This window comes from Dendropsophus ebraccatus, chromosome 7 (assembly GCF_027789765.1).
Source record: "Dendropsophus ebraccatus isolate aDenEbr1 chromosome 7, aDenEbr1.pat, whole genome shotgun sequence".
NCBI lineage: Eukaryota > Metazoa > Chordata > Amphibia > Anura > Hylidae > Dendropsophus > Dendropsophus ebraccatus.
In genome coordinates this window covers 103,049,888-103,076,031 of record NC_091460.1, presented here as the reverse complement: position 1 = coordinate 103,076,031, position 26,144 = coordinate 103,049,888, and the positions used below count along the sequence as shown (strand labels likewise).

The 26,144-nt window shown below is 41.7% G+C and overlaps 2 protein-coding genes and 1 non-coding gene across 3 annotated transcripts in view; 1 reads left to right on the top strand and 2 right to left on the bottom strand.

The window, feature by feature from the left end:
• GTF2E2 (general transcription factor IIE subunit 2) overlaps nucleotides 1–26,144 on the bottom strand; it is a 31,342-nt gene that overhangs the window by 3,608 nt on the left and 1,590 nt on the right. Inside the window, exons 2-6 of the mRNA XM_069978053.1 lie at nucleotides 25,468–25,625; nucleotides 12,913–13,004; nucleotides 11,053–11,160; nucleotides 6,144–6,326; nucleotides 5,889–5,982 (exon numbers count right to left, since the gene is read on the bottom strand). Coding sequence (XP_069834154.1) covers nucleotides 5,889–5,982; nucleotides 6,144–6,326; nucleotides 11,053–11,160; nucleotides 12,913–13,004; nucleotides 25,468–25,621 — 631 coding nt within the window. The 5' untranslated portion in view covers nucleotides 25,622–25,625. The remainder of the gene's footprint in view (nucleotides 1–5,888; nucleotides 5,983–6,143; nucleotides 6,327–11,052; nucleotides 11,161–12,912; nucleotides 13,005–25,467; nucleotides 25,626–26,144) is intronic.
• SMIM18 (small integral membrane protein 18) lies at nucleotides 15,394–21,462 on the top strand. The gene is made up of 2 exons (XM_069976684.1): nucleotides 15,394–15,436; nucleotides 20,798–21,462. The coding sequence occupies exon 2, from the start codon at nucleotides 20,828–20,830 to the stop codon at nucleotides 21,116–21,118; it is 291 nt and encodes a 96-aa protein (XP_069832785.1). The 5' UTR covers nucleotides 15,394–15,436; nucleotides 20,798–20,827; the 3' UTR covers nucleotides 21,119–21,462.
• Nucleotides 21,639–21,825, bottom strand: LOC138797972 (U2 spliceosomal RNA). The gene has a single exon (XR_011364056.1). It is a non-coding gene; the product is annotated as a U2 spliceosomal RNA (small nuclear RNA).

The following is a 26,144-nucleotide window of genomic DNA, read 5'->3' as shown; positions in this document are numbered from 1 at the left end:
TTCACCCAGACCTAGATCTACACTTACACAGAGTACAGATGACAACACTAGGGTGCTGCCCCAGAGCATCTGCTACCAACAGGCCTAAACAGAGCAATTTAAGCTGTAATAAATTAAAGGAGAAATCTGGCGATTGCCAAAATCCTGCAGCCTGCAGGGGGAGGGATGGGACGCCGCTACAGTCACTGACTGGCTGAGCGGCCAGTTCAGCAGCTAGGACAGGCAATTCTGGTGGGAAATTACTTCTGGTGGGGGTCCAGCGGCCACTCCTGCGGCTAACCGCGGGCACAAGGAGAGGCAAGTACCTATTTGTAATCGCCTTTAAATTATCATGTAATTATTAAAAACCATATTTAATATATTCAACCTAAAGGGGTACCTCAGCGAATTTTTTTTCTTTCAAATCAACAGATTACAGATTTGTAAATCACTTCAATTAAAAAAATCTCAAGTCTTCCAGTACTTATCAGCTGCTGAATGTCCTGCAGGAAGTGGTGTATTCTTTCCCGTCTGACACAGTGCTCTCTGCTGCCACCTCTATCCATATGCAAAACAAGAGTCCGTGGAGTCTCGGTTGCGAGTCTCAAAACACAGGATAGCCAGATATCTCTAGTCTGTTGCCACGGGGTGCCTCCATGATGGGGAGAGCACCACACCACCCTGATAAATACCCCCTTAGGTCCCACTCGGTTGCGAGTATTGGAACACAAACAGGGAAATACTAGGGTGGCCCCTTTTTTCAATGTTTAACTCAAGGTACGAGTATTGCGATCATAACAAGGGCTTGCCAAGGCAGGCTTCCATCCACAGACAGCCGTTTCGGGTATTTGCCCCTCGTCAGTGTGGAGTAGGATTCTGGCTAGTTGGGGCAATGACAAATCGACCAACAAAACACAGTAATCACTAAACTCAAGGAGAACAGTGGAAAAAACTCCAATGAAGTACTCAATCAAAAGTCTCCGCTGATGCCCCCCAAAATTTAAAGCTAACTGTCATGTTTTTTTTTTATTGCAGAAATCAGTAGTATAAGCGATTTTAAGAAACTCTGTAATAGGTTTCATCAGCCAAAAAAGCCTCCTTCTGTACTCAAGAAGCAATCTCCCAGCCTCCCCCCCTGACTTCTTATCTGTGCATTATCAGGCAAACACGTCTTCATTACAGAGAAGCCAGTGAAGACGGGTTCTGCTCTCTCCATTGTAAGCCTATGAAGGGGGGAGGGGCCGAGGGAGATGAGGGGGCAGGAAGAGGGGACATGAAGGTCAGCTGCTTCTAGACTCTCTGGGCACCTAAACCGCAGGATTCTGGGGTCAGAAAGGTCAGTGCTTATCTATGAACTTACTGAGAGAAGATTGCAGGGTGTTGTGCTGTGCAGAAATCCTCCGTGCTCATTCACTCCTAACAGCCCCTCCCCTCTCCATAGCCACATAATGGAGACAGAAATCCTGCTTCATTTGATGTGAGGGGAAGGCTGGGAGATTGCTTTTTCAGTAGAGAAGGAAACTCTTTTAGTGCATAAAACCTATTACAGAGTTTCTTAAAATCGCTTGTACTGTTGATATTTAATGTTTTCAGAAAAATGACCCTGAAATGACAGTTACGCTTTAAATATGCAAAACAAGAGTCCGTGGAGTCTCGGTTGCAAATCTCAAAACACGGGATAGCCAGATATCTCTTGCCTGTTGCCACGGGGTGCCTCCATGATGGGGAGAGCACCACACCACTGAGACTCGCAACTGAGACTCCACAGACTCTTGTTTTGCATATTTACATTTTGGGGGGCATCAGTGGAGACTCTTGATTGAATACTTCATTGGAGTTTTTTTCACTGTTCTCCTTGAGTTCAGCGATTACTGTGTTTTGTTGGTCGATTTGTTATTGCCCCAACTAGCCAGAATCCTTCTCCACACTGACGAGGGGCAAATACCCCGAAACGGCTGTCTGTGGATGGAAGCCTGCCTTGGCAAGCCCTTGTCATGATCGCAATACTCGTACCTTGAGTTAGACATTGACAAAAAAGGGGCCACCCTGGTATTTCCCTGTTTGTGTTCCAATACTCGCAATCGAGTGGGACTTAAGGGTCTATTTATCAGGGTGGTGTGGTGCTCTCCCCATCATGGAGGCACCCCTTGGCAACAGGCTAGAGATATCTGGCTATGCTGTGTTTTGAGACTCGCAACCGAGACTCCACGGACTCTTGTTTTGCATATTAAAATTTTGGGGGCATCAGTGGAGACTCTTGATTGAGTACTTCATTGGAGTTCAGTGATTACTGTGTTTTGTTGGTCACCTCTATCCATAGCAGGAAAGGTTTTCTAGGTGGATTGGCTACTGCTCTGGACAGTTCCTAACATGGACAGAGGTGGCAGCAGAGAGCACTGTGTCAGACTGGGAATAATACACCACTTCCTGCAGGACATTCATCAGTTGATAAGTAGTGGAAGACTGGAGATTTTTATACAGAAGTAAAAATTACAAATCTATAAAACTTTATAACAGTTGATTTAAAAAAAATTGGTTTTGCCAGAGTTCACCTTTAAAATTATCTGAAAAAAGAAAAAGAGGATACAGCTCACCAGTCCTTCAGAGACAGCAGCAACAGATTAAGTGCAGGGACGGGTGCTCGAAATCCTGGGCGTTGGCCAGACCAATTCACGCAGACTGCAGACACTTATCTGAAAAATTGCTTTAAGTGTATGCAGCATGTGTGAGCTACACAGACTGGACTCTGGGATGATACATTTACCTTCACTGAAACAAACTTGGAACACGATTACTGCTGTTTGGGATTCATTCACACCTACAGTATGCTGTATATTTTGTTAGCAGCCCACATCACAGATTTGATTAAAAAACCTGGACAAAATAGCATTGCATGTTGTGCTACCAAAATGCCAAAGTCAGCCAGGAACAGTTACCATCTATCATGTAATGGACATGATGCCACCATTGTTTTCATTGTTCTGCTCCTATGATGAAACAGAACAAAAGACACCACAACAACAACAACAACAACAAAAACAAAAACAACGGTGATGTGAACAAAACCTTGGATGACAGAGGATTACCTGCTGGATACAACAGAAGTAACCCATTGACTTAAGATCTGCAGCGCTGCCAGCTTCTAGATATAAGCCAGAATGCTTTCATACACTGACATCAAGCTGAGATATTGGAAATAAGGAACTGTACCACAGTGACCGCCACAGATTTGGATCTCTATCTGTCCCTGCTCAGCAAGTATGTGGTTTAATGAACCTGACATATATGTTAAACAGAGGCTGTGATGGATGTCAGTGCCGCACACACCACTTATGGACTGTTATGCTCAACATATTGCACAGCTATAAAAACTCATGATGTATACTATAAATGTATGCCTGTGATGGGATGCCATATGCTAACATCCATCACCCACAGATGATGGCATTCTTTTAGAGAAGCATGGAAAAGCATAGCCTGCTCTATATATTTTGCAGTATAATGTTGGCCCCACACTGGTCAAAAGGACACTTACCGAGCTAATGTAACCCTTAAGACACAGGCCCAGATTTATCTCTATTTTATTACTGCGTAAAATAGAAAATGGTGTGAACAAAGCCACCAGTCACAGCTTATTTGGTAAAATGTTGTGTACATTGGGAGCTTCCCTGTGTGTACACTAAATGTAGATGAAAAACACGATGAGAATAGGGCTTTAATGCCTGGCCAAGTTTTGCAAAAGCCAAAAAAAATTACTGTTATCTGCTGCCACCTAGTGGATAAAAGTGAAACCTCTACATTCAGTAGGAGTGCAGGTTACTGATAACTGGTCTGTGTATAATGTTCAGTGAACAAGAAAACACTTGTGGAACAGCTGTGGAAAATTCCATCTGTGTAGGGGTCACACATCACTCTGTGTAATGATTAAGTAAAGGGGCTGCACGATTATGCAGTGTTACCATTTTCCATAACAAAAGTTTAAGGTCATCTGGCATATTTGCCAATCGATGTGCACGCAATGGGTCAATAAAGGCTGTATATAGTGTTTTTTGATCCAGTGAAGCCATGCCGGATGGTTCATGTCAGACGCTGTACTCCAAAATCAACCTATGGGGCAGCGGATGGGACGGCAAATGCAAAAGATCCAGCTTGTGGCATCAGGTGTCCCCATTCATTCCCATCACGGACATTCACCAGATATACGTGAATCCAACCTAAGCCAGATGAGCACTTAGGGCCCTATTCCACCGGACGATTATCGTTCGCATAATCGTTAACGATTAATCTCCGGAGGCGACAAGCCCTCTTTACCATGAGAACCGTGAATCTGTGGAACAGTCTACCCCAGGATCTGGTCACAGCAACAACAGTAGAGGGCTTCAAAACCGGCCTAGACAAGCTCTTAGAACAAAACATTATTGCATATGTATAGAACGTACCCATCATTCATCCCCTCCTTGTATATCCCCCTTCCTTGCATCCATCCCTTCCTTGTATATCCCCCTTCCCTGTATCCATCCCCTACTTGGTTGAACTTGATGGACATGTGTCTTTTTTTCAGCTGAATAAACTATGTAACTAAGGGCCCTATTCCACCGGACGATTATCGTTTGCATAATCGTTAACTATCTCAAACGACCGCTATTGCGAAAGACCTGAAAACGTTCACTCATTTCAATGGAACAATAGTCGTTACTTATGATTGTATTTGTGATTTGTTTTTTCTCTGCTATTGCGTTCGTATCTACTGCGAACGACCGAACAACGTTTTATTCAATGCGAACGATTTGCGAACGTTTTGCGAACAAGCAACGATAAAAATAGGTCCAGGTCTTATAAAGCGATCAACGATTTCTCGTTCGGTCATTAATCGTTAACTGTGGGCTCTCTTGAGCAGATTTGTAGAGCGGCCACCTGATCTACGCCTCACAAGCTTTGCCGCCATTACAAGATCAATATAGCATTCTCCCATGATTTAACATTCAGACGTAAGGTGGTACAAGCCACAGTCCCTCCCTAAATGGATAATCTGGTATGTCTCCTGGTGGTGCTGTCATGATTGGGCGAAGTTGAAAGTCAGAATTATAACTTAGCAACAATTCTGAGCCCATCATGACAGCACCCATTTATTCCCCCCTCCCCCCATGTATGGTGTTCGTTTGCTACGTTCTGTAGTAAAGTTATAAACACTTAGCAGCTGCTGCGAGGGGCAGATTTTTAACCTCCCAGGGCTTCCTGTTCCCATTAGGATCAAGGGTCCAGTCTTTAGGTGGTGTTGTCATGATGGACTCATGAAAACCGAATTATCGGTAAGTCATAATTCTGACTTTTTTGTCAGAGTACCCCTTTGAAAGAAATTTATAGTGTCACATTTGTAAAAAATTTTAACATGTTACAGAGACGTGTCAAAAGTTTTGATTGGTCCGCGTCCCAGTGTTCAGACCCGTACGGGTCGGGAGAACAAGCCAGGAGAAGACCATGCTGGGCTCGGTCCTCTCCTGGCTCTGTGTCATTTGATCAGTCAGGGACCGTATGATTGCCTATACAAGTCTATGGAGCCCGACTGATATCACGTGACAGGGAGCAAGGAGGGGACAGCTCTTAGCGTGGTCTTCTCCCGGCTCGCTCTCCCGATTGGTACGGGTCTGAACACTCAGACCCACATCGATAAAAACTTTTAACATGTCTCTATGACATGTCAGCGACACTTTAGCAACAATGATGATGAGATTCTAGGTTGGTCCGATCTCTTCATCATATTTAGTTACCAAAAATCTAATAGTGACAGTAGTTTGAAATTTGAAATACAGCAGACAGCTTCACTATTAGATAGGTGTGTGAAACGACACAAAGATACATATGTTATGTATAATCCAATAATGCCGTCATTTCAAGGCGGCAATTCTTACCTTCATCTACAGTAAACTGGCAGCTTTTGTCATTGTAGAAAAGGATTTTCTTCTTGTCGGGCCTGGTCACAAATATAATTTGGTCTCCCAAAGCCTTGTGGGGGGAAAAAAATAAAAGTACATAAAAATCTTACAATTTCTTGCTAAGTTTAGATATGATTACTTCTAATAGTGGAAAACCTCCTAATGATAATGCAATCCAGCATGTGTGCTGCCAGCTATTCAAAGTCTATGGCAATTAAATTGAGGAGTTACCTTTATAGCTTTCTGTGCATTAGGAAGACCTTCTTCTATATCTTCCAGCAAAATTCCTCCCAGTCCTCTCTGATCATGCTTATCCAGGAGCCTCAATAGTGCTTTTTTATCCTTTAAGTTGTACTTAGGCTTGAATGCATATTTACCATCTATAATATCAATTTTAGGATTATTCACCAAGGCCTAGATAAAAAGAAAAAAGGTAAAAAATAAACAGAGAAACAAAAACTAGTCAGCGCTTTGTCACTCAGTTTTACAAAAGCATATATCCAAAAACATAATTAAAAAAAACTTGTATTTTCCATGGAAATTATTCTTTAAAAAAGGGTTACCCCACCAGGACAACGTTCAGTGGGGAAAATAAATATGCGATACACTGCCGATTTTGTAAGTTTTCTCACCTACAAAGAATGGAGAAGTGCGTAATTTATGGTAGGTACTAGAGTTGAGCAAATTTCGAGCACCCTTGGGTTCAGGGGGCAGCCTAGCAGCCCCCGTTAATCAGATGCCGAATGCTCGGGTTCTGTCTGAGAAACAGAATCTATCTATCTATCCATCTATATATATATATATATATATATATATATATATATTATATATTATATATATATATATATATAATAAATATATTCACGTATGATAATTAAATAATTATCTTGCATTTTATTACAGGAAAAAGATTTGATACAGTAGAAAAACAGATCTTAACATTTGGTACAGAAGCCTTTGTTTGGATATACAGAGGTCAGACATTTCCTGGAGTTCTTGACCAGGTTTGCAGACACTGCAGCAGGGATTTTGTCCGCCTCCTCCACTCACATCTTAATTACATAGTTTATACGGTTGAAAAAAGTCACATGTCCATCAAGTTCGACCAAGGAGGGGATGGATGCAGGGAAGGGGGATATACAAGGAGGGGATGAATGATGGGTACATTCTATACATATGCATTAATGTTTTGGTCTAAGAACTTGTCTAGCCCTGTTTTGAAGCCCTCTACTGTTTTTGCTGTGACCAGATCCTGTGGTAGACTGTTCCACAGATTCACAGTTCTCATGGTAAAGAAGGCTTGTCGCCTCCGGAGATTGAACCTTTTTTTTCTCCAGTCGGAGGCAGTGCCCCCTTGTCCTTTAAGGGGGTTTTACCTGGAACATCTTTTCCCCATATTTCTTGTAGGGGCCATTTATATATTTAAATAAATTAATCATATCTTCCCTTAAACGTCTCTTCGAAACTAAACAAATGTAATTCTTTTAATCTCTCCTCATAACTTAGATGCTACATTCCCCTTATTAGTTTAGTTGCCCGTCTTTGTACCCTCTCCAGCTCTAGAACATCCTTTTTATGAATCGGATTCCAAAACTGGACAGCATGCTCCAGGCCGCACCAAAGCTTTATAAAGCGGTAATATTATATCCCTGTCCGAGAGTCCAGGCCTGTTTTATATGATAATATCCTGCTGGCCTTAGAAGCAGCTGATCTTCTCAAGATCTTTCAGGTTTTGGGGCTGTCACTGCGGCAACACGAAGGGCCCTATTACACTGGACAAATATAGTGTGAAAAATCGTTATATCGTTCGATTTTAAACAATCGTTCTGTGTAATTGCAGGCAGCGATCGAAAAATCGTTCGCATGTCATTGATCGTTGATTTAGATCTGAACCTAAAATTGTTAATCGTTCGCTATAATTCCACGTTCGTTCGCTCATTTTTTCACTAATCGTTCAGTGTAATAGCACATTGTCCATTGTTTTCCTGAGATCAGAAGGAATAAACTATCGCAATAATGATCATAATATCATTCTGTGTAATATGGTGAACGATTTCAGGTTATTGATAAACAATCTCGTTTGCGATCGTTTATCGTTAAAAATCGCTCCGTGTAATAGGACCCTAAGTTTCAGCTCCCTCCAAAGATTTCCCATTGTGTGGAAACTGGTTAGGCCACTCCAGGACCTCAAAAATGCTTCTTATGGGGCTGCTCCTCAGTTGCTCTGGCTGTGTGTTTCGGGTCATTGTCATGATGGAAGATCCAGCCAAGACCCATCTTTAATGCTCTTACTGAGGGAAGGAGGTTGTTGGCCAAAATTTCACAATATATGGCCCCATCAATCCTCCCTTCATCCTGTCATCCTTTGCAAAAAAGCATCCACAAAGTATGATGTGTCCACCCCCGTGATTCACGGTTGGGACTGTGTTCTTGGGATTGTACTCACCCTTCTTCCTCCAAACACAGAGAGAGTGGAGTTGATACCAAAAAGTTCTATTTTGGTCCACATAACCTTCTCCCATGCCTCCTCATCCAGATGGTCACTGGTAAACTTCAAATTAGCCTGGACATGTGTGGTGTGGGGATCTCGAGTGCCCTGCAACCGTATTATTTTGAGACTGTGGTCCCAGCTCTCTTCAGGTCATGACCAGGTCCCTCTTGCGTAGTTCTGGGCTTATTCCTGACCTTTTACAGTATCATCCTTACCCCAGGAGGCGAGATCTTACACGGAGCCCCAGATGGAAGAAGATTGACAGTTATCTTGTGTTTCATCCATTTTGTAAAAATTGCACCAACAGTTGTAGCCTTCTCACCAAGTCAATCCCAGCCTTGTGCAGGTCTATAAATTTGTCCCTGGTGTCCTTAGGCAGCTCTTTGATCTTGGACAGGTTGGAGTGTGACTGACTAATTGAATAAGTGTGTGGACAGGTGAATTATACAGATAACAAGTTCAAACAGGTGCAATTAATCCAGGTAATGAGTGCAGAGTAGGAGGAGCTAACAGGTCGGTGAGAGGCAGAATTCTTTCTGGTCGGTGACCAAATACTTATATCATGCAATAAAATATTTTAAAATCATACAATAAGATTTTTAGGATTTTATTTTTATAAATTCTGTCTCTCATGGGTGAAGTGTACCTATAATAAAAATTCATTCTTCGTAGGTGGAAAAACTTGCAAAATCAGTCATGTAACAGATACTTACTCTCCCCACTGTAAATATGTAAAGGTAGCAGCAGAGAGCACTGTGTCAGACTGGAAAGAATACACTACTTCCTGCAGGACATACAGCAGCTGATAAGTACTGGAAGACTCGAGATTTTTAAATAGAAGTAATTTACAAACCTATATAATTTAACAATACCAGTAGATTTGGAAAAAAAAAATCCCGGAGTATGCCTTTAAATACCAGATATTCACACAATAAGATGGTCTCCAATTGTCTACACACATCAGCAGACACAACACCAGCTAATAACAAAGCAGGTTTTCCCTCATCTAGCAGATCTGTCGATTTCTATAGATAATATAGATAATAGATATAGATATCTATAGATAATAATGTGGTTCGCAAGTGAGCAGACAAAAGACTAAAATGTGCTGCTATCCCTGCAGGAAGAATGGCGAGTGTCCACTCCCACACACATCTCCGTCACTCAGGATGTCTGATAGAACGTGTTCTTCTTCCTTTTTATATTATATGATGAATCAAAAACCATTCCCATTCCTCTCCTCAGGCTTCTCAGTAACACAAGAGTTTTCTTCAAAGAACTGCTTCTCAGATGCCACAGGCTGCAGATCACAATGGCTTATCATTTATTCTGCTCTATGAAAAGCAAAGGCCTAATGTGACTTTGTGTAATACCAGGGAAGTGTGTGTGTGTGTGTGTGTGTGTGTGTGTGTGTAAAATTAAAGATGACTAACTCCAGCGCAGCTAAAAAGATCAGGAAAGTCCTTTTGTTTACAGACATCTGGTACAAAACTTGCCCACTTCATAATCAGACGTCCAATTTACGTGTCACATGTGCTTACAAGTCCCAATACACGTTAGAAAAAAGTGGGTCACACCCGCTGATTTCAGCAAGAGCGGTGGTCTGTGCCCTGGCCTCCTGACTCTCCTACAGCAGAAGGAGAAGGATCAGGTATGTTGGATTTCAACTGTCCAATCCTTTCAATGACATAAGCTGCTGGCAGATGAGTCTTGTGCGATAAGGTGGATCAGGAGAAATAGGATTCACTGCTCATGTGTACAGCTGCTGCGGGTCCACATTCAGAAGCAGAGAATCCTGCGGGTGCTCACATTGTATGGTCAGCTCTCCTGTCACAATGCACCAAATCCTCTGTAACCACACAGTGATGACATACTGACTGAATTTTTACATAACAAAGAGCATTGTCTCCTGGTAAGCGGCGTAGGCGATAATATAATTAGTAAACGTCAATAATATAATTAGCCTAAGGTAATTGCCCTCATAATTGCAACCTGCATAATGGACATAATGTGTGAGTGCACAAAGGACTGGGACGCCCTGTGTTTGGTCTCTTTTTTTGAACAGAGATAAAAAAAAAAAAGCAAATATCAACAGGGAGGGAGCATGACGCAGTTTGGCCATATGTATAACACTGAGTTAAACATAGAAAACTTAAAGGGAACCAGTCACCATGAAAATGCCACCTATGCTATTGGCATCATGTTATGGTGCAGAAGCAGCTGAGTGAATCGATATGTATATTTATGGGAAAAGATTCAGTATAACTTGTAATTTGCTAAATGAAATCTCTGACATTTTCATGCAAAGGAGTCCAGTCCATTGAGTGACACCGCCCACTGGACTCCTTAACACAGAATGATCAGAGATTTTAATCAACAAGTTACAAGTTATACTTATCTTTGTGGGAAAAGATTCAGTATATCAATCTGCTCAGTTCTTCCTGATCTATAACATGGCGATAGATTAGATAGCATTGTCTTGGTGATGGGTTCCCTTTGAAAAAATAAAGTGAGTATATTGCACAACTGCTTGTGATCACAACCCCTGTAAATTTTAATGACAGCCACTGCCTAAAGGAGTTTTCCAGGGAAAAGTTGTCTTCCAGTGTAGTAGACAACAACCACATACTTACAGTAGAATATCCTTACCTCTGACATGAGCCATTGCTTTTGCTTCATCCCAATGTCAAGGTGCTGCGTTTCATCCAATATTTCCTCCAATGACAGCGGATGTGTATCACCGCGCTGATGTCGTGTCTGCATAGAGTAGAGCAACAGATTTACAAATGTCAGTCTGATTTATGCATCGACAAGAACAGGAAAAAACAGTGATGAAGGCACGCCAGCAGACCTCATCTTTATTACAGGTAAAATACCATTGCTAGTCACTTAGATCCTGGCATTTGTTCATCAGTGATTTTCATGGTCAAAAAACAGATTGCCAGAATCCAAAAAGCAGACAAGACAGCTGCAGCTGAAGCACCATTTGCATTACTAGTTATATAGCATTTTTGTTAGAGAATAAAACATATGAGATACATAAGCAATTACAGTACCATTCCCAGCTTAACTGTCTCTTAACATTGCTAGCAAATCAGCAGCAAAGGCATACACAGTAATGCAGAAAAACAAATCGCCACACAGAACTGTGCAGAATGATGGCTATAGAAGTAATGCTGGTGATGAACAACCCATCTATGGCACCACAATGTTTACTGCTGACTGGAAGGGAACATTGGTCTCATCATATAGTGATTTCAGAGCTGTGGTCTATTGTGCTGTATTGTCCTTACATAACTAGTGATGAGTAAATGGTCTGTCTGGTTCACACTGCGCTTTTGCAGTCCGTTTAAAGGATACAGTTTTAAATGGTTACTTTTAAACGTACAGAAAAAATTGGCCAACCCAAAAAAAAAAAGGATCCATTTTGATACTTTTTATTTTTTTTTTATATCAGAAGTCAATGTAAAAATAGATCCAAAAGGATGCACACAATCTCATGTGTTTTTCCCCCCCACAAACCGAATAAGTTAAACAGGCTGCAAAAATGAAGTGTGAACCCAACCTTAGGAATGTATCCAACATCTACAGCCAGCGCAATAAAATGCTGCACGCTCGAGTTTGGACGGAACAGAGTATACTCGAGATTCATTCATCTCTATACACAACGTAAGCATTTCTAAAGCTTAGGCTGGGTTCACACTACGTTTTTTTTTTCCATCTGTTTTTTAAAAAAAAAACGAACTACGGATGGCAAAAACTGCCATTGAATTCCATTTAAAAAAAATGGATCAAAACAGATCCGTTTTTTTTTTAACGGACACAAAAATGAGGTCAGCTATGTTTTTGTGTACGTTAGAAAACGGATCCGTTTTGATCCTTTATTTTTTTATAGTGGAATTCAATGGAAAAACCGATGCACACACATGCATCCGTTTTTTTATCCTTTTTTGCAAAAAACAGATTGCAATAACGGATTGCAAAAACGTAGTGTGAACCCAGCCTACTATGAAGGATAGATGCACTTTGGCCCTGACAAACACAAACCATAAACAGGAGAAATGTGCTAGGAATCCCGCTACATCATGTAACTTAGGAAACTGCAGACAGGATTCACTTATAGGTCTGGGTAGGCGCTGCAACCCTTCAATATCAGCAAGTAGTCAGTGCACTTCATGTATAGGGGTGGCCAGGGGTTATTGTGATGTGCGGTGGAGTACAGCTGGAGTGTCCACTCGCTGCACAGCAAATATAGCTTGAAGGGCGGAGTCAAACTCCCTAGTGAATAATTTTCTGGGATCATTGCCTAGAACTTAATACAGGAGCCAGCAAGTGACCACACCCCATATTCCTGTGGGGACTGATGCAGTCACACAGAACTCCATATAACAGCTGGTGGTAAGTATACAGAGTAGAAGGTGGGTGCAAACTTAGTTTTCCTTCTAAAATGCCTACAAATGGAAAAACACCAACATGGGCTTAATATATCATAGAAAGTAGTAGAATTACCTTCATGTAGTTTACAATTTTTGCAAGAACTCCAAACTTGTAGTTAGAAGACCCCGAAAGGCTTTTGAGGTTAAATGATCCATTGCTTCCATCTGTCAAAGAGACATTAAGATTAGTCTGGAATACCATGTAGGAGATGCATCATCCTAGACACTGACCACCAAGTGTAATGTGCTTTATCCATCTCCTCCATTTGTTAGTAAATACATAGATGACGGCTTAGAAGAGATTACAGAAATGTTACTTCATCACTTCACTGACTCAACACATGGGAGCCAGATGTTATAAAGGAGTTCTCGGGGACTACAAAAAAAAAAAAAAAAAAAAAAAGAGTTCACACTAACCAAGTATCTCTGTTGAATGTGTTTTTTTAAAATTCTCCCACAAAGAACAAATAGATATTGAAGGGGTATTCCGCCTTAACTTCAACAAATTTAAGATTTTTTTTCACTAAATTTCCATTTTATCATCTATATTATAAAATAATTGTAAAATCTTGCAGTTTTCATCCTGACCACTAAGCCTAATTCATGCAGAGGTCGTTTTTCAGCAGTCGTCGTCTTATGATGACTGGCAGGATTACAATGAAAGGTGGCATCAGTACATAGATAGCAGGGCATTCACAATATTCATTCAATAAGAGCCCAGTACTTCCAGTTGCAACACTTGCCTAAAAAAAATTCTCACATAGAAGTTAATACGTTCTGCTCCAGACTATTGCTACCTATGTCCACAGGATTTAGGGGCCATTCACACATTCCGTGCATGGTCCATAAATAAAGATGATGTGCTACTAGAGATGAGCGAACCTCGAGCATGCTTGAGTCCATCCGAACCCGAACGTTCGTCATTTGATTAGCGGTGGCTGCTGAAGTTGGATAAAGCCCTGAGGCTATGTGGAAAACATGGATATAGTCATTAGCTGTATCCATGTTTTCCAGAAAACCTTAGATCGATATCCAAGTTCAGCAGCCCCCGCTAATCAAATGCCGATTGTTCGGGTTCGGGTGGACTCGAATCCGAACCCGGTTCGCTCATCTCTATGTGCTACAGAATGTGCTCATTCATTATGATGCCAGGAGCTCTCATAATGTCTCAGTACAGTAGCGTGAAAATTTAAAAGAGAAGTCCCATGAAAGTAAAAACAGGCAGGCAGGAAGGGGCAGGAACTTTATAAACAATGCATACTTGCCAGTCCTCGTGCCTTAGGTTCTCGCTGATGGCTACAGGCTGCTGATTTCAGCTGGAATCTAGGTACGTCACGTACCCGGCTCCTCCAGCTGCAATGTCGCAGCCCAGCTGATTGGTCGCTCAGCCAGTCAGTGATTGACTGAGCAGGTAATTGATAAGCCGGGTACATGATGTTGCAGTTGAAAGAGCTGCAGAAGGCCAACTCCTGTCAGTGAGACCCGGAAGCAGGGCCGTATTTACCATTAGGCACCCCTGGTCCGGTGCCTAGGGCAGCACCTTGCAGGGGGGCAGCACCAGGGAGCAGGGGGACAGAAAAAACTAATTTTTTTGTTTTTATTTTTTTTAGTTTCCCTCCTCCCGTTCAGACTTGCCAGTAAATCTGGTGTCTTTTCCAGAGGGGTGGGGGGTATGGTGGTATTGGTCAGGTCTGGTATCGCCAATAGGTGTGTGAAGATGGGGCGTATTCAGGTTTAGTGCCTAGGGCAGCAGCTGTTAATACAGCCCTGCCCGGAAGCGGTGCTAGGCAGCACAAGGATAGAAAGTATATTGGTAATTAAGTTCCCAGAGCCGTCTGCCGTGATTTTTTCTATTTCATAGAACCTCTTTAAACAGTTTTGGAGCTCTCGGAATCATAAGGAACAATGATGGCGGGAGTCACGAATTCCGGTCCATAGCACATCTTCCGTGCACAGACGGTGTGATTGCCCCCTTACTATAAAGCATCTCTCTCTAAATGGTGTCAAAAGCAGGTGAGGCAATACTGCTGCCCCCTTAACATAATAATATACTAAATTATAATTATAAATTATAATTATAAAATTTATACACAAAAACAGAAAATAGAAACCAATAAATAAAAAAAAAAAAATATGTTTCTTTTTCTGGGTAATCAGTTAAAAAAGAAACCAAGAGACACATTCACTGTTAAATAGGATGCTGAAATAACCTCATACCATGTACATGCACAAAGCTATAATATGCATAAAGAAATACAAGCAGAGATATCTAATCCCAGCTGTAATAGCTCTGAATGAGCAGCCACTGTGATGCTGAAGGTGGGGGGGGGGGGGGCGCAGCTTCTGAGCACGTTAATCAGGTTACAAAGGGGGTTTAATTTAGAAAAAAAAAAGAGAATGTAAAAGGCAGGCAGCTTTCCCCCATGGAGTTGCACAGTCCTTTGGGTGGAGGGATGGGATGCTAATGAAGCAGTGTAACAGTCGGCTGGCTGCATTCTGCTCTGTCCAATGGCAGCCAGGCTCTGTGTCATCTACACTGTGCTGAGCAATCTAGACTGAGCGGCACAGCAGAGCCCGGCTGCTTCTCACACAGGAAGGTAGGTTCATATGAAGAAAAACACCTCTTTGCTACATATTGTATTCCGAATAAAATGGGAAGGGTAGGATATTGGGGCTTCTTTCTCTTCTCGGCTGCATAGTCTATGTGCTGTGCCGAGATGGGGATGTGAAATATTTTAGCATGCAGGCAAATCATGGACCCTTTCTTCCTCAACATGGCTCACGCCCCACGCCTGTCAGCCTGTCACACATGGGAACATATGCAGGACTATGCAAGCCACAGAGCCGTAGTAAATAGATAGCTCAGCAGCACACATTACATGGTCTTTATATATGGATTTCTACTACATATCCAACCAGTAAAATATGCTTTGTAACCTCAGCACTGGGTGAAAACAATCCATGACATATATTGTTCTGCTTCGCAAGCCTAATATATGCCCCCAGTGCAATATGACCTCTCACCTTCTTTGTACGACTATTGGTGGTCTGTCACTTTGTAGAATCTAATTACAATGCCACTCCCTAATGCTCACAAGGGTAGTGCTAGTAGCTGAGGACAGTGGTATATAAAATACAATGTACACAATGTATTATCATCTGTAAATTATTTAATACTATTTCAGGGCTTCAACAACATCCCACCCATTAATGCACCCAACGTCCCATTGCTTATCCAGCCTTTATAATGTGTGGTGCCTGATAATTACAGAATAATAATCAGTAGTGGAGTAACTCTTACCGTATGTTATTATTGTCAAGGAAGCCAGACGTCACATTAAGCTAACCGGATCACTTTACATGGTTAGTAACAAAATCTGTCCCTAAGGTCAAATAAAAAGAAGATCCCAATATCCGGCTGACTGTCTAGGACCTCCAAAAGGGGTGCTAAAAAGATTACATAAGCTTTAGTTGAGGGAATAAAGCAGTGGCCTGGCCAGAGTATTCCTTTAAATTAGTATTCCAGGAATTTGTTTTTAGGTTTTAAAGAAAATTCTATGCTCCCCTGCTGGCACAGTTCTGAAGGAGCTTGGTCCCACTGAACAGTACTTCCTTGTGTTGGCACAGGGACCTGCCTGCTCAGCCAATCACTGGCGAGGCAGGAAACTGCTGCAGCCACTGATTGGCCAAGGAAGGAGAATTTCCTTAACATATCGAAGCCATGCAATCAGCTGACAAACCAGCGTTATCATGGGCTGTTCAAGTGTCTATATACTTTATACTAAAGTGGATTCTCACAATCTTCTTGTTCTTGGAGGCATAGCCAGCACTAGAGCAGTCTGCCTGCAGTTTACCCCTCCCCTCCTTAAAGGAGAAGTCGGGTTAAAATTTTATTAAAGTATTGTATTGCCTCCCAAATGTTATACAAATCCCCAATATACACTTATTACAGGAAATGCTTATAAAGTCCTTTTTTTTCCCCTGCACTTACTACTGCACCAAGGCTTCACTTCCTGGATAACATGGTGATGTCACGACCCAACTTCCAGAGCTGTGCGGGCTGTGGCTGCTGGAGAGGATGATAGCAGGGGGACATGGCACTGGAGGGACACTGAGCATCCCCTTGCCATCAACCTCTCCAGCAGCCACAGCCCGCACAGCTCTGGGAGTCGGGTCGTTTTATCCAGGAAGTGAAGCCTTGATTTAGTAGTAAGTGCAGGGAAAAGGCCCTTTATAAGCATTTCCCATAATAAGTGTATATTGGTGATTTGTATAACTATTGGGGGGGCAATACAAGACTTAATTCAAAATTTTCACTGGACTTCACCTTTAACTGCTATGTTAAATGTGTATGGGAAGGATGGGAAAGAACTGTCTGCTGAACGATCATTCGGTCTACAGTTATTGAATATGTATGGCATAAAAATGTAAACAGTTTTGGAGCTCCTGGTATCATAATGAATGATGATGCTTGAAGTTCCGAATTCTGGTCTATGCAGCACATAGTCCATGGACAGTAATTACAGAACATGTAAATGTCCCCCAAGATTTGATGCACAGAGACTAGTTGTCAAAAACAATAATAATAATAATAATAATAATACTAATACTAATAATACTAATACTAATAATACTAATACTACTAATACTACTACTACTACTACTACTACTAATAATAATAATAATAATAATGTTACCACAGAGGCCCTAAATTGCTTTTTTCCCCAGTTTTCCTCAGTATAAAATCCACTATAAAATATGCAATGCAATATATTTTCCTGTGGATTACAGTTCAGATTTGCTTTGGAAAAAAACACAGCAGGTACAACCTGTGGGAACATACAAATGCCTTATAGCTGGCAAGCAATCATATTTAAGCCATCCCCGTGTTCACGTTTCATTTTAATGCTCACTCAGACAACCATCAACCAAACCTATCATGTTCTTGTTATTTTAGTGGAAAGGGTAAGCATAAGTCGGGAGGCTAGTTCAGGGAAATTGGGAGATGGGCGTAAACTTAGTTTTAATAATGGGAATTTAATGATAGTAAAATTTCAGTTTTTTGGCTAAAGGTCCTGTTTTACTTTTTTGTTCAGGTTGGAGTACCAGGGCTATCTATCAATTTGTTGAGTCCTGTTTTGTGTGAGAAGGGCAAGGTGAGAGCCCAAGTGATTGTGTTAGATGAAACAAAGTTACATATAGGTCCACCAAGATGGGGTGAATAGAGAACAGGGAAATTACTTCCCTGTGTAAGAGTCACATCAATCGGTTGACAAACACACAGACTTGCTGGCTGACTGCAGAAAGTAAACAGTCCTAAGACCAGTCCCAGGCTAGTGATGGTTCATGCAGCTATTAACTCAATAGTTACTCATGTAAAAGCTTCCATTAATAGCTTTCATATAAGGCTGTCATCTGTCCATGTAAAAGAAGGTTATGGGATATAGTTGATGATCTGTGTAATGGCTCTCTACATTTTTTATTTCTAGCTTTAAATAGCACCAGGAAACAGCTGAATGTGCAGTGTAGGAAGCACTCTGCTTTTCCCTGCTGCTGCCTGTACTCTGCAGTATGGGCAGCAGCAGGGAATAGCAGAACCATACTGGCACTGTCTGCATGGCTGATCCTAGCCCTGGCCTTATTCAGCTGTTCTCCGGATATGCAGGAGAATGGGATTCTTGCCACAACCCTCCCTCCTGCCCTCCAGCTGCTGTTTGACAGTTGACTGCCTATACACAGAATGGATAAAAAAATTGCCAAAAAGCAGTGGGTGGAACTTGCTGAAACTCATGAATAACCAGGACTACTAAACATACAAACATAATGGAGAGGACTACTTATTTTCCATGTTATTCAGAAGGATCTCTCACAGAACAGTGTAAATGAGACATTGTTCTGCTGAGGTTCTCTGTCACTTGCTTATGCTACCCTTATTTATAGGAGAGCATAAATCTATTGAAAGTCTTTTTAAATGCTGGTAAAATAGAAAAAGCAAGATGGGAGCCCCCATAACGTTAAACTAAAAAAAATGTTTAAGAAAAAAGAATAAATAAAAATAATAAAAAAAAAAAAAAAAAAAAAAAATCAGAAAAACTAATCTGTTTAGTTCTACAAAAAGTTGCAATGTAGCAGAGGTTTTAACTAAGCCCCTGCAATATCACAGCGAGAAACTGGCATCAGGCTGCTAGACTGCTGCTGTAAAAAGGCGGTGTCATGGCTGGATTTTATATACCACCCAGATCGATACTACACATGAAGTACCACAATATTATGTGCAAAATTCCAAAAGTAACTGCAACACAGAATGAGAGCATAGATCAAAGCTCTAAAGAACCTACAATGGGGAAAATAATGAGTTACTGCCTCAGGTATAGTGAAACAACGCAATGTAAGAAGACTCTACCAATGAATTATTAAAGTCTGACAAGCATCTCCAAGGATAATGTTACACTAAAATATACTGTACTTTCTTTAGCAGACGGTCGCTGTATAGAACAAAAAACCTTTATTAGAACAAATAAATGATATGCCGCTATACTCCTTATAATGACTTACAAATCCACTACATGCAGCAAGAGCCACAATTAATGAGAGCGAACGGGAACATGTAACGCTCCCGAATTCTAGACTATGGAAAACAGATCGAGATACAAATAATTATACACTGCATAATGCCAGAATAAAGCTGGATTGTAATGATTTTAGTATGCACCGTAGCTGGAGGGAGCTTCTTGGAATACAAATTTATCTCCCACCCAAACACAGACTTAATAGATATATTAAAATAAACGAATAAATATAATAGGTCTACTTCCTTTCCTGATCCCCCACTGCTGGCATTCACACAGCGCCAAGGATTCCTGCTGATCACCACTTCCTGGTCCCCATCTCAGCACATGGAAATGCCAACCCAGCCTATTGTCTGCTGAAGCAGGTCCCAGCTGCGACCAATGATGGGGATCAAGTGTTTATTTCCCAGGTGTCGAGACCAGAAGTACACAGAGGAACTGCCAGTACGGCAAGTACAGCTAGTGAATTTGTGCCTACCCCCAACTCCACAACCACTGGTACTGTTCGGTAGCGGTGATCAATTCATGTCCTGTCCCCGGGTCCAAATCTGTCCTGGTGCCATCCTTTCCATAATAATCTTCTTTTATTGAAGAGGAGCAGTGTCAAAGAGGTGGAGCCTAGATAGCCCATGCACTAGGCCTGCAATGCCTTTCAGTTCTTTCTTCCTGCCCTCCTACTTAGCTACGCTACAGGGCCGGATAATCTTCTTTGTTGCCTCCCCAATCCTGCACATGCACCTTTGCAACATGCAGCAGCACAGGGGCAGTAATGCAGCCGGGGTCCCGAGTCATTGAACCTGTGCCATCTTCATCACTAGCATTAGGCCTGTCATTTGTACAGCGCGGAAGATCAGTTCAGATTCGCTTTAAATGTTTAGGAGGGGCTGTTTAGGTTTACCTTTCCCTCATATTTATATGTGTATTCACTAGCAAAATGACCCAGCTTCTCTCTGGCCTATTTAAGACATACCCTGAGCCTCTAATTATGTGACTGCAGCCTGTGGGGAAGAGTGCTCTCATCTGATAATGTGACTGAAGCCAGTGGGACAGTCTTTTCAGGTTTTATTTTTATGTAGATCAGGGGATTTGAAGGAAAAGAGCCAGAGTTCCCTTGAACACAAAGATGGTTTTCTATAAGGCTGCACTGTGTAAATATAGTGTTTCTGGTGTCCTGGTTCAAAACTTATAAACACCTTGGAACAGGAAACACCTTTGGCTGTCCAAGAATGATGGGTATTGTAGTTTTGCAACAGCTGGAGGGCCGAAGGTTCCCTATCCCTGCCTTAGAAGCTCGGTAGAGGATAAATAAGTATATAGGATGTAATGGAACTGAAAACCTGTTACAGAAAAATCTATGTATGATACTAATCACTGGTATTACCATTGCAGAGAATAACCTCAAGAAGAGTGCCTAACAAGATGTCATCCATTGGCTCCTGGAAAAATGACACAACCCTGACCCAGCAGCAAGTTGGGTTCCAGGTTCAGAAGATCTACCCATTCCACGATGGCTGGAACACAGCTTGTTTTGTAATCCTGGTGCTGTTTATCCTGACTGTACTCTCTCTGGTCCTGCTGGCATTTCTTTACGAAATGCTGGACTGCTGCTGTTGCGCCAAACACAAGACAGTCAAAGATCTAGAGAATGAGCCGAACGCCGTAAGAGCTTTTATGAGCAGTATGAAGAAGCGGAAAACTGAAGTTGTGTAGGCCAGACCTGGCAGATGACGGCCCGCTATTTGGGTTAGAGGACAATTCGTGAGCAGATGCCATTACTTTCACCTGCTTATGACAGCACTAACTTCTCCTTGGCCACGATCTAGTCCATTCTTTCATGTGAATTGTTAAGATACCCTTATAAGTTGTCTTACCACAGAATTCCTAGTTTTGTTGCAGGTTGCACAGTCATCGTGGAACATAATGCATCTACTCTGTTTTGCCAGGTTATACTAAACGGTGTAACTCATTTTTGAGACTTTAATTTAAAAATATATGGACATGAAATTTGCATAACATTTACATCATTTGTCACAGTATTAATCCACGTACCATAATAAACACAATGCAATATATAATATGTATGTGCGAAATGTACTACTTTGGGAACAAAGTGACTGTTCATGTGAACAAATGTAAGGATAATTTCACACATAATGGATCCGCATCGGATTTCACGCTCTGAATTCGCAGCCAAATCCGCTGCGGATCAATTGCGGATTTTTTTTTTTTTTTTTTGTGCACTGAACCTGGAAGCATTGCAATACCAGGTCAATTCCTGGAGAGGACAGAGCAAGCCCTTTTTCATCTCCATGTTCTAAAAATTAATTTAATATACGGTCCCCAGACGTATCAGATATTAAACCAATAAGAACAGATACTACACTTGATCTTAGCCAAGCTATTGCCTTGATTGTCATCCTGCTGCAAGTATGTAAGTTAACCCTCGGCCAGCCGGAGTATACTGTACCTGCTCCACGCTCCGGCTTGCTTCGGGAGTTCCTGGCTGGACGTCCCAAGAGCCAATCAGTGGGCTGTTCTGTCGCACCCACTGATTGGCTGAGTGGGACGCCGGGAGCCCCTGAAGCAAGCTGGAGAGCGGTGCAGGTAATGTAAGTACCAGTCGGATGGGTGTTAACTTACATACTCGCAGCGGGATAACAATCCTGCTGCAAGTATGTAATCTCATAGAAAACACAAGGCAATGGATCCGCAGCAGATTTTGCTGCAAATTTGCAGCATGAAATCCACTCTGGATCCGTTATGTGTGAATCTAGCTTTAGGCATTATTAAAAAGTATGACTGTATCCAACCTGAGTGGCTAAATTCACTAAAATACACTAGGTGCCTATTAGTTTGTCACAGCACCACGCCAATCAACAACCAGGTATGAACAAGCCTTGCAGACAGGGTTTATTTGGACTCTTAAGGTCCGGATACATTTTATACTTTTTTGTCTGCCATACCCCATAAGACAGAAAAATCACTGCCCAACCATTTTCTTCTTGGAGAAATAAACAGCAGTCAGAGAAATCTTGCCACACCTCAAAGGGGTTATCCAGCGTTAGACAAATTTTAATATCTTGCTGCTGTTATATAGAACACAATAAGAAGCTTATACTCACCTATCCACAGACCCCTGGTGCCCTCCTCTGGTGTAACTGGTTTCTCCCAGTGACTGCAGCGCCTGTGCTTCTGAGACAAACTCGTCAGGGGAGCGACAGCCTGCTCAGCCAATCACTGGCTGCAGCACTGACCCTTCTCAGTTAGCGATTGGCTAAGCGGCCTGTCACTTCCTAGACAAGTTTGTCTCAGAAGTCAAGGCTCTACAGTCAGGGAAGACGGTAAGATGGGAGAGATAACTAAGGCAAGAACATATTGGGGCAAGGCTTCGTTCCGATGCTGCAACACCGTTCAAATCCTGCGCGACTCCACGTCAACGCTCTTCTGTTTCCATGTCGATTGAACACCAGAAGTCATGTTTTCCCATAGAGAATGCATTGGAGAGTGTGACTTCTGGGGTTCAATCGGCATGGAAACAGAAGAGCGTTGCCATGAACACACCCAGGATTTGTACAGAGTCGCAGCACCAGGACAAAGCTGGGACACCGATCATCGCTGCTGAGCATACGCACCAGTACGCAGCGGGCGGGGGGGGGGGGCCGTGTCAAGTAACAAAAATTTCTGGAATGCTTCTTTAAACAATACAAGTTGTAAGTTGCTCCCCAGCAGATTCATATTCATTATATAAATAAAACTGGTCTTAAACGGAGGTTAAAGGAGCAGCTAGGAGGCCTGGTGATGGCAGAACAATTCAATTCTATCTGTTCTAGTATAAAGTCATTGGAATGACTATGCATGCTGCTGCTGCCAAAACATTTTTATACGTTCTGGAAGCACAGACATATATATGAAAGTTTGGAATGTAACTTGCAGAAGACAGATTTACTATTTACTAACAGGGACAAGAATTGTAAAGGTGATGGCCTCAGCACTCCATAATCCATAAAAACAAAAACTTTATTTCACCAATGTGTTTTGCGCAGGTTAATTGTGGCCTAAATTACATGCACATAAGTCAAAAGAAAAAAAAGAACATCCAATCATGGTATAACACGTCATGAATAATTACAGGGTCCTAAGGTTCAGATGGAAGTTAAAGTGTGTAGCAGGCATTTAGGAACCAAGGTAAGTATCATGTCCAATCATATTGCACAGTGTAAACAAAAGCAAATTCAAGCTAAAGTGCAGAACAAGCATATAAGAGCAAGAATAAGCAACACAAATACATATTAAGTTGAGGGATCACTGTAAATATTATTAATGTGCATAATGATACAAATATATCATTGCAAAAAGTGCAGAGCGGGTATGTGCGATCAAACATAAGTATCACATTATATTATATTACACAGTGTGAAGCTTAGGGTGCGTTCAAACTGAGGAAAAGAGGTGGAAATTCCAAGCGGAATCCCAGCTGTGGATTCAGTTCAGAATTCCACCTGCCTCAGTGTCTCAATGTTATGTATAGGGCACCTCCGCTCTCCACTGCTCCCCGGTCAAAGAATTTAGACGCCCTATACATAACATTGAGACACTGAGGCACGTGGAATTCAGAGCGGAGGGGATTCCACTCAAAATTTCTGCCTCTTTTTCTCAGTGTGAACGCACCCTCCTCCGTTATTATTGGTATGCATAATGGTACAACAAATCAATATGGAAAATCATACTTACAACAATGGCCTCAGGATACAATATTTGCAACACACAATGTTATTTTTTTGGACCATTGTAACTTGAGAACAGACTCAACATACAGTGCTAGACAGTCAGGATCTGCAGGACATGCGAATAACTAAATGATTGACCAATAAAAATGGCTATTTTAAAAGGTAATACCCCAGTATTATTGAAGTGCATGCACTGGTTGGCTGTCTAGCATCTCCTCTCTACAGTACAGTGTGATACTACATGTTCTGTACTGCTGTGTGGGTCTAGTATCTCCTTTCTACAGTATAGTGGGATACTATATGTCCTGTACTGCTGTGTCTAGCATCTCCTCTCTATAGTACAGTGTGATACTAGACACACAGCAGTACAGGACATGTAGTATAAAACTGTACTATAGAGAGGAGATGCTAGACACAGCAGTACAGGACATATAGTATCACACTATACTGTAGAGAGGAGATACTAGACACAGCAGCACAGAACATGTATCACACTATACTGTAGAGAGGAGATACTAGACACACACAGCAGTACAGGACAAATAGTATCACACTATACTGTAGAGAGGAGATACTAGACACACAGTAGTACAGGACATATAGTATCACACTATACTGTAGAGAGGAGATGCTAGACAGCAGTACAGGACATATAGTATCACACTATACTGTAGAGAGGCGATACTAGACACACAGCAATACAGGACATGTATCTCCTCTACAGTACAGTGTGATACTTCATGTCCTGTACTGTTGTGTGTGTCTAGTAGTGATTCACTACATTACCGTGTGATCCTACATGTCCTGTACTGCTCTTTACTTGAACCAGGATGAGTTGCTTCTTTGGGCATCCGGTGTTATTTTTCTGGGACCCTGTGTGATCAGTACAGGACCCTAGAAACACTACGGTCCTCTACATAGAATGTAATTTATAGTCTCCAGTAGCTCTTTCAGACTGCAGTAATAAGGGCTTGCTTTATCTATGTTAGTTATATGTTTATTTTTCTTAACTCGTCATTTTTGTCATTTTGGGGCTCAGAAACAGATGCCAGTTTTCCATAACGTTTTGGTCTCAGGATACAATGGTTTCAACTAGAGATGAGCAACGTTAAAGTAATAACGAAGTGAAGCACTTTTTTTTATATACTTTGTATGCAGCACTGATTTGATTACTGGTGGCTGCTGAAGTTGGATGCAGCTCTAGAGAGTCTGGGTAAACATGGATACAACCTATGGCTAGGTCCATGTTTTACAGGCAACATTAGGGCTGCAACCAACTTCAGCAGCCACCGCTAACACTAGTAAGCAATTCTTAAGAATATGTACACTAACCTGAGCTTTGCTTTGAGCTGGATGTCCCCCCAGTATCAAGCTTGGCTTTCTTCTTCTTTGACTCTGATGAGGCAGATGAGCGTTTCTCTACTGCAGGAGTGCTTAGCGCTCTTTTCTTAAAGAGCTCCCGATCTCTCAAGAGAGCAGGATCCATGGTGCTGGTGAGGAGAAAAAAAATATATATATTTTTTTTTTAAACAATGTACTATAATTCATATACAACACAAAATGGATACATAATGTGCCCACTGGTCAAATTCAACCAAATCTGATTGACATCCATTCTAGGATTTCTGAAAAAACTTCAATACTGCAGACAGATATTTGTCTACTACCAATAAAAGCAACTGGAGCATGCTTGAGTCCAATCTGTACAAAACCCATACACAACACACACAGAAAAGATTCTGGGAGAACAATGTTAGGGCTGCCCCTGCACAGACACAATACTGCAGTACAAAGCAATACTTCAATACTCCTCAATAAACTACTATTAACCTGTTGGATGCCTGAACTGTGGTACCTGAGTACCAGATCACAAGACATGGGTGTGGTGGGTCATGATGCCATGTTTAAAACTATTCAGCCACGCAGCTCTGTCAGTACAGTAGCTCAAAGATTTAACCTGATTCACAGTAGAGATGATCGAACAGCACTGATTTTCAGGTTGGTACTAA

Bases quoted from the DNA above. Each gene is read 5' to 3' on its own strand.
- SMIM18 (XM_069976684.1), top strand. From the start codon at position 20,828: ATGTCATCCATTGGCTCCTGGAAAAATGACACAACCCTGACCCAGCAG.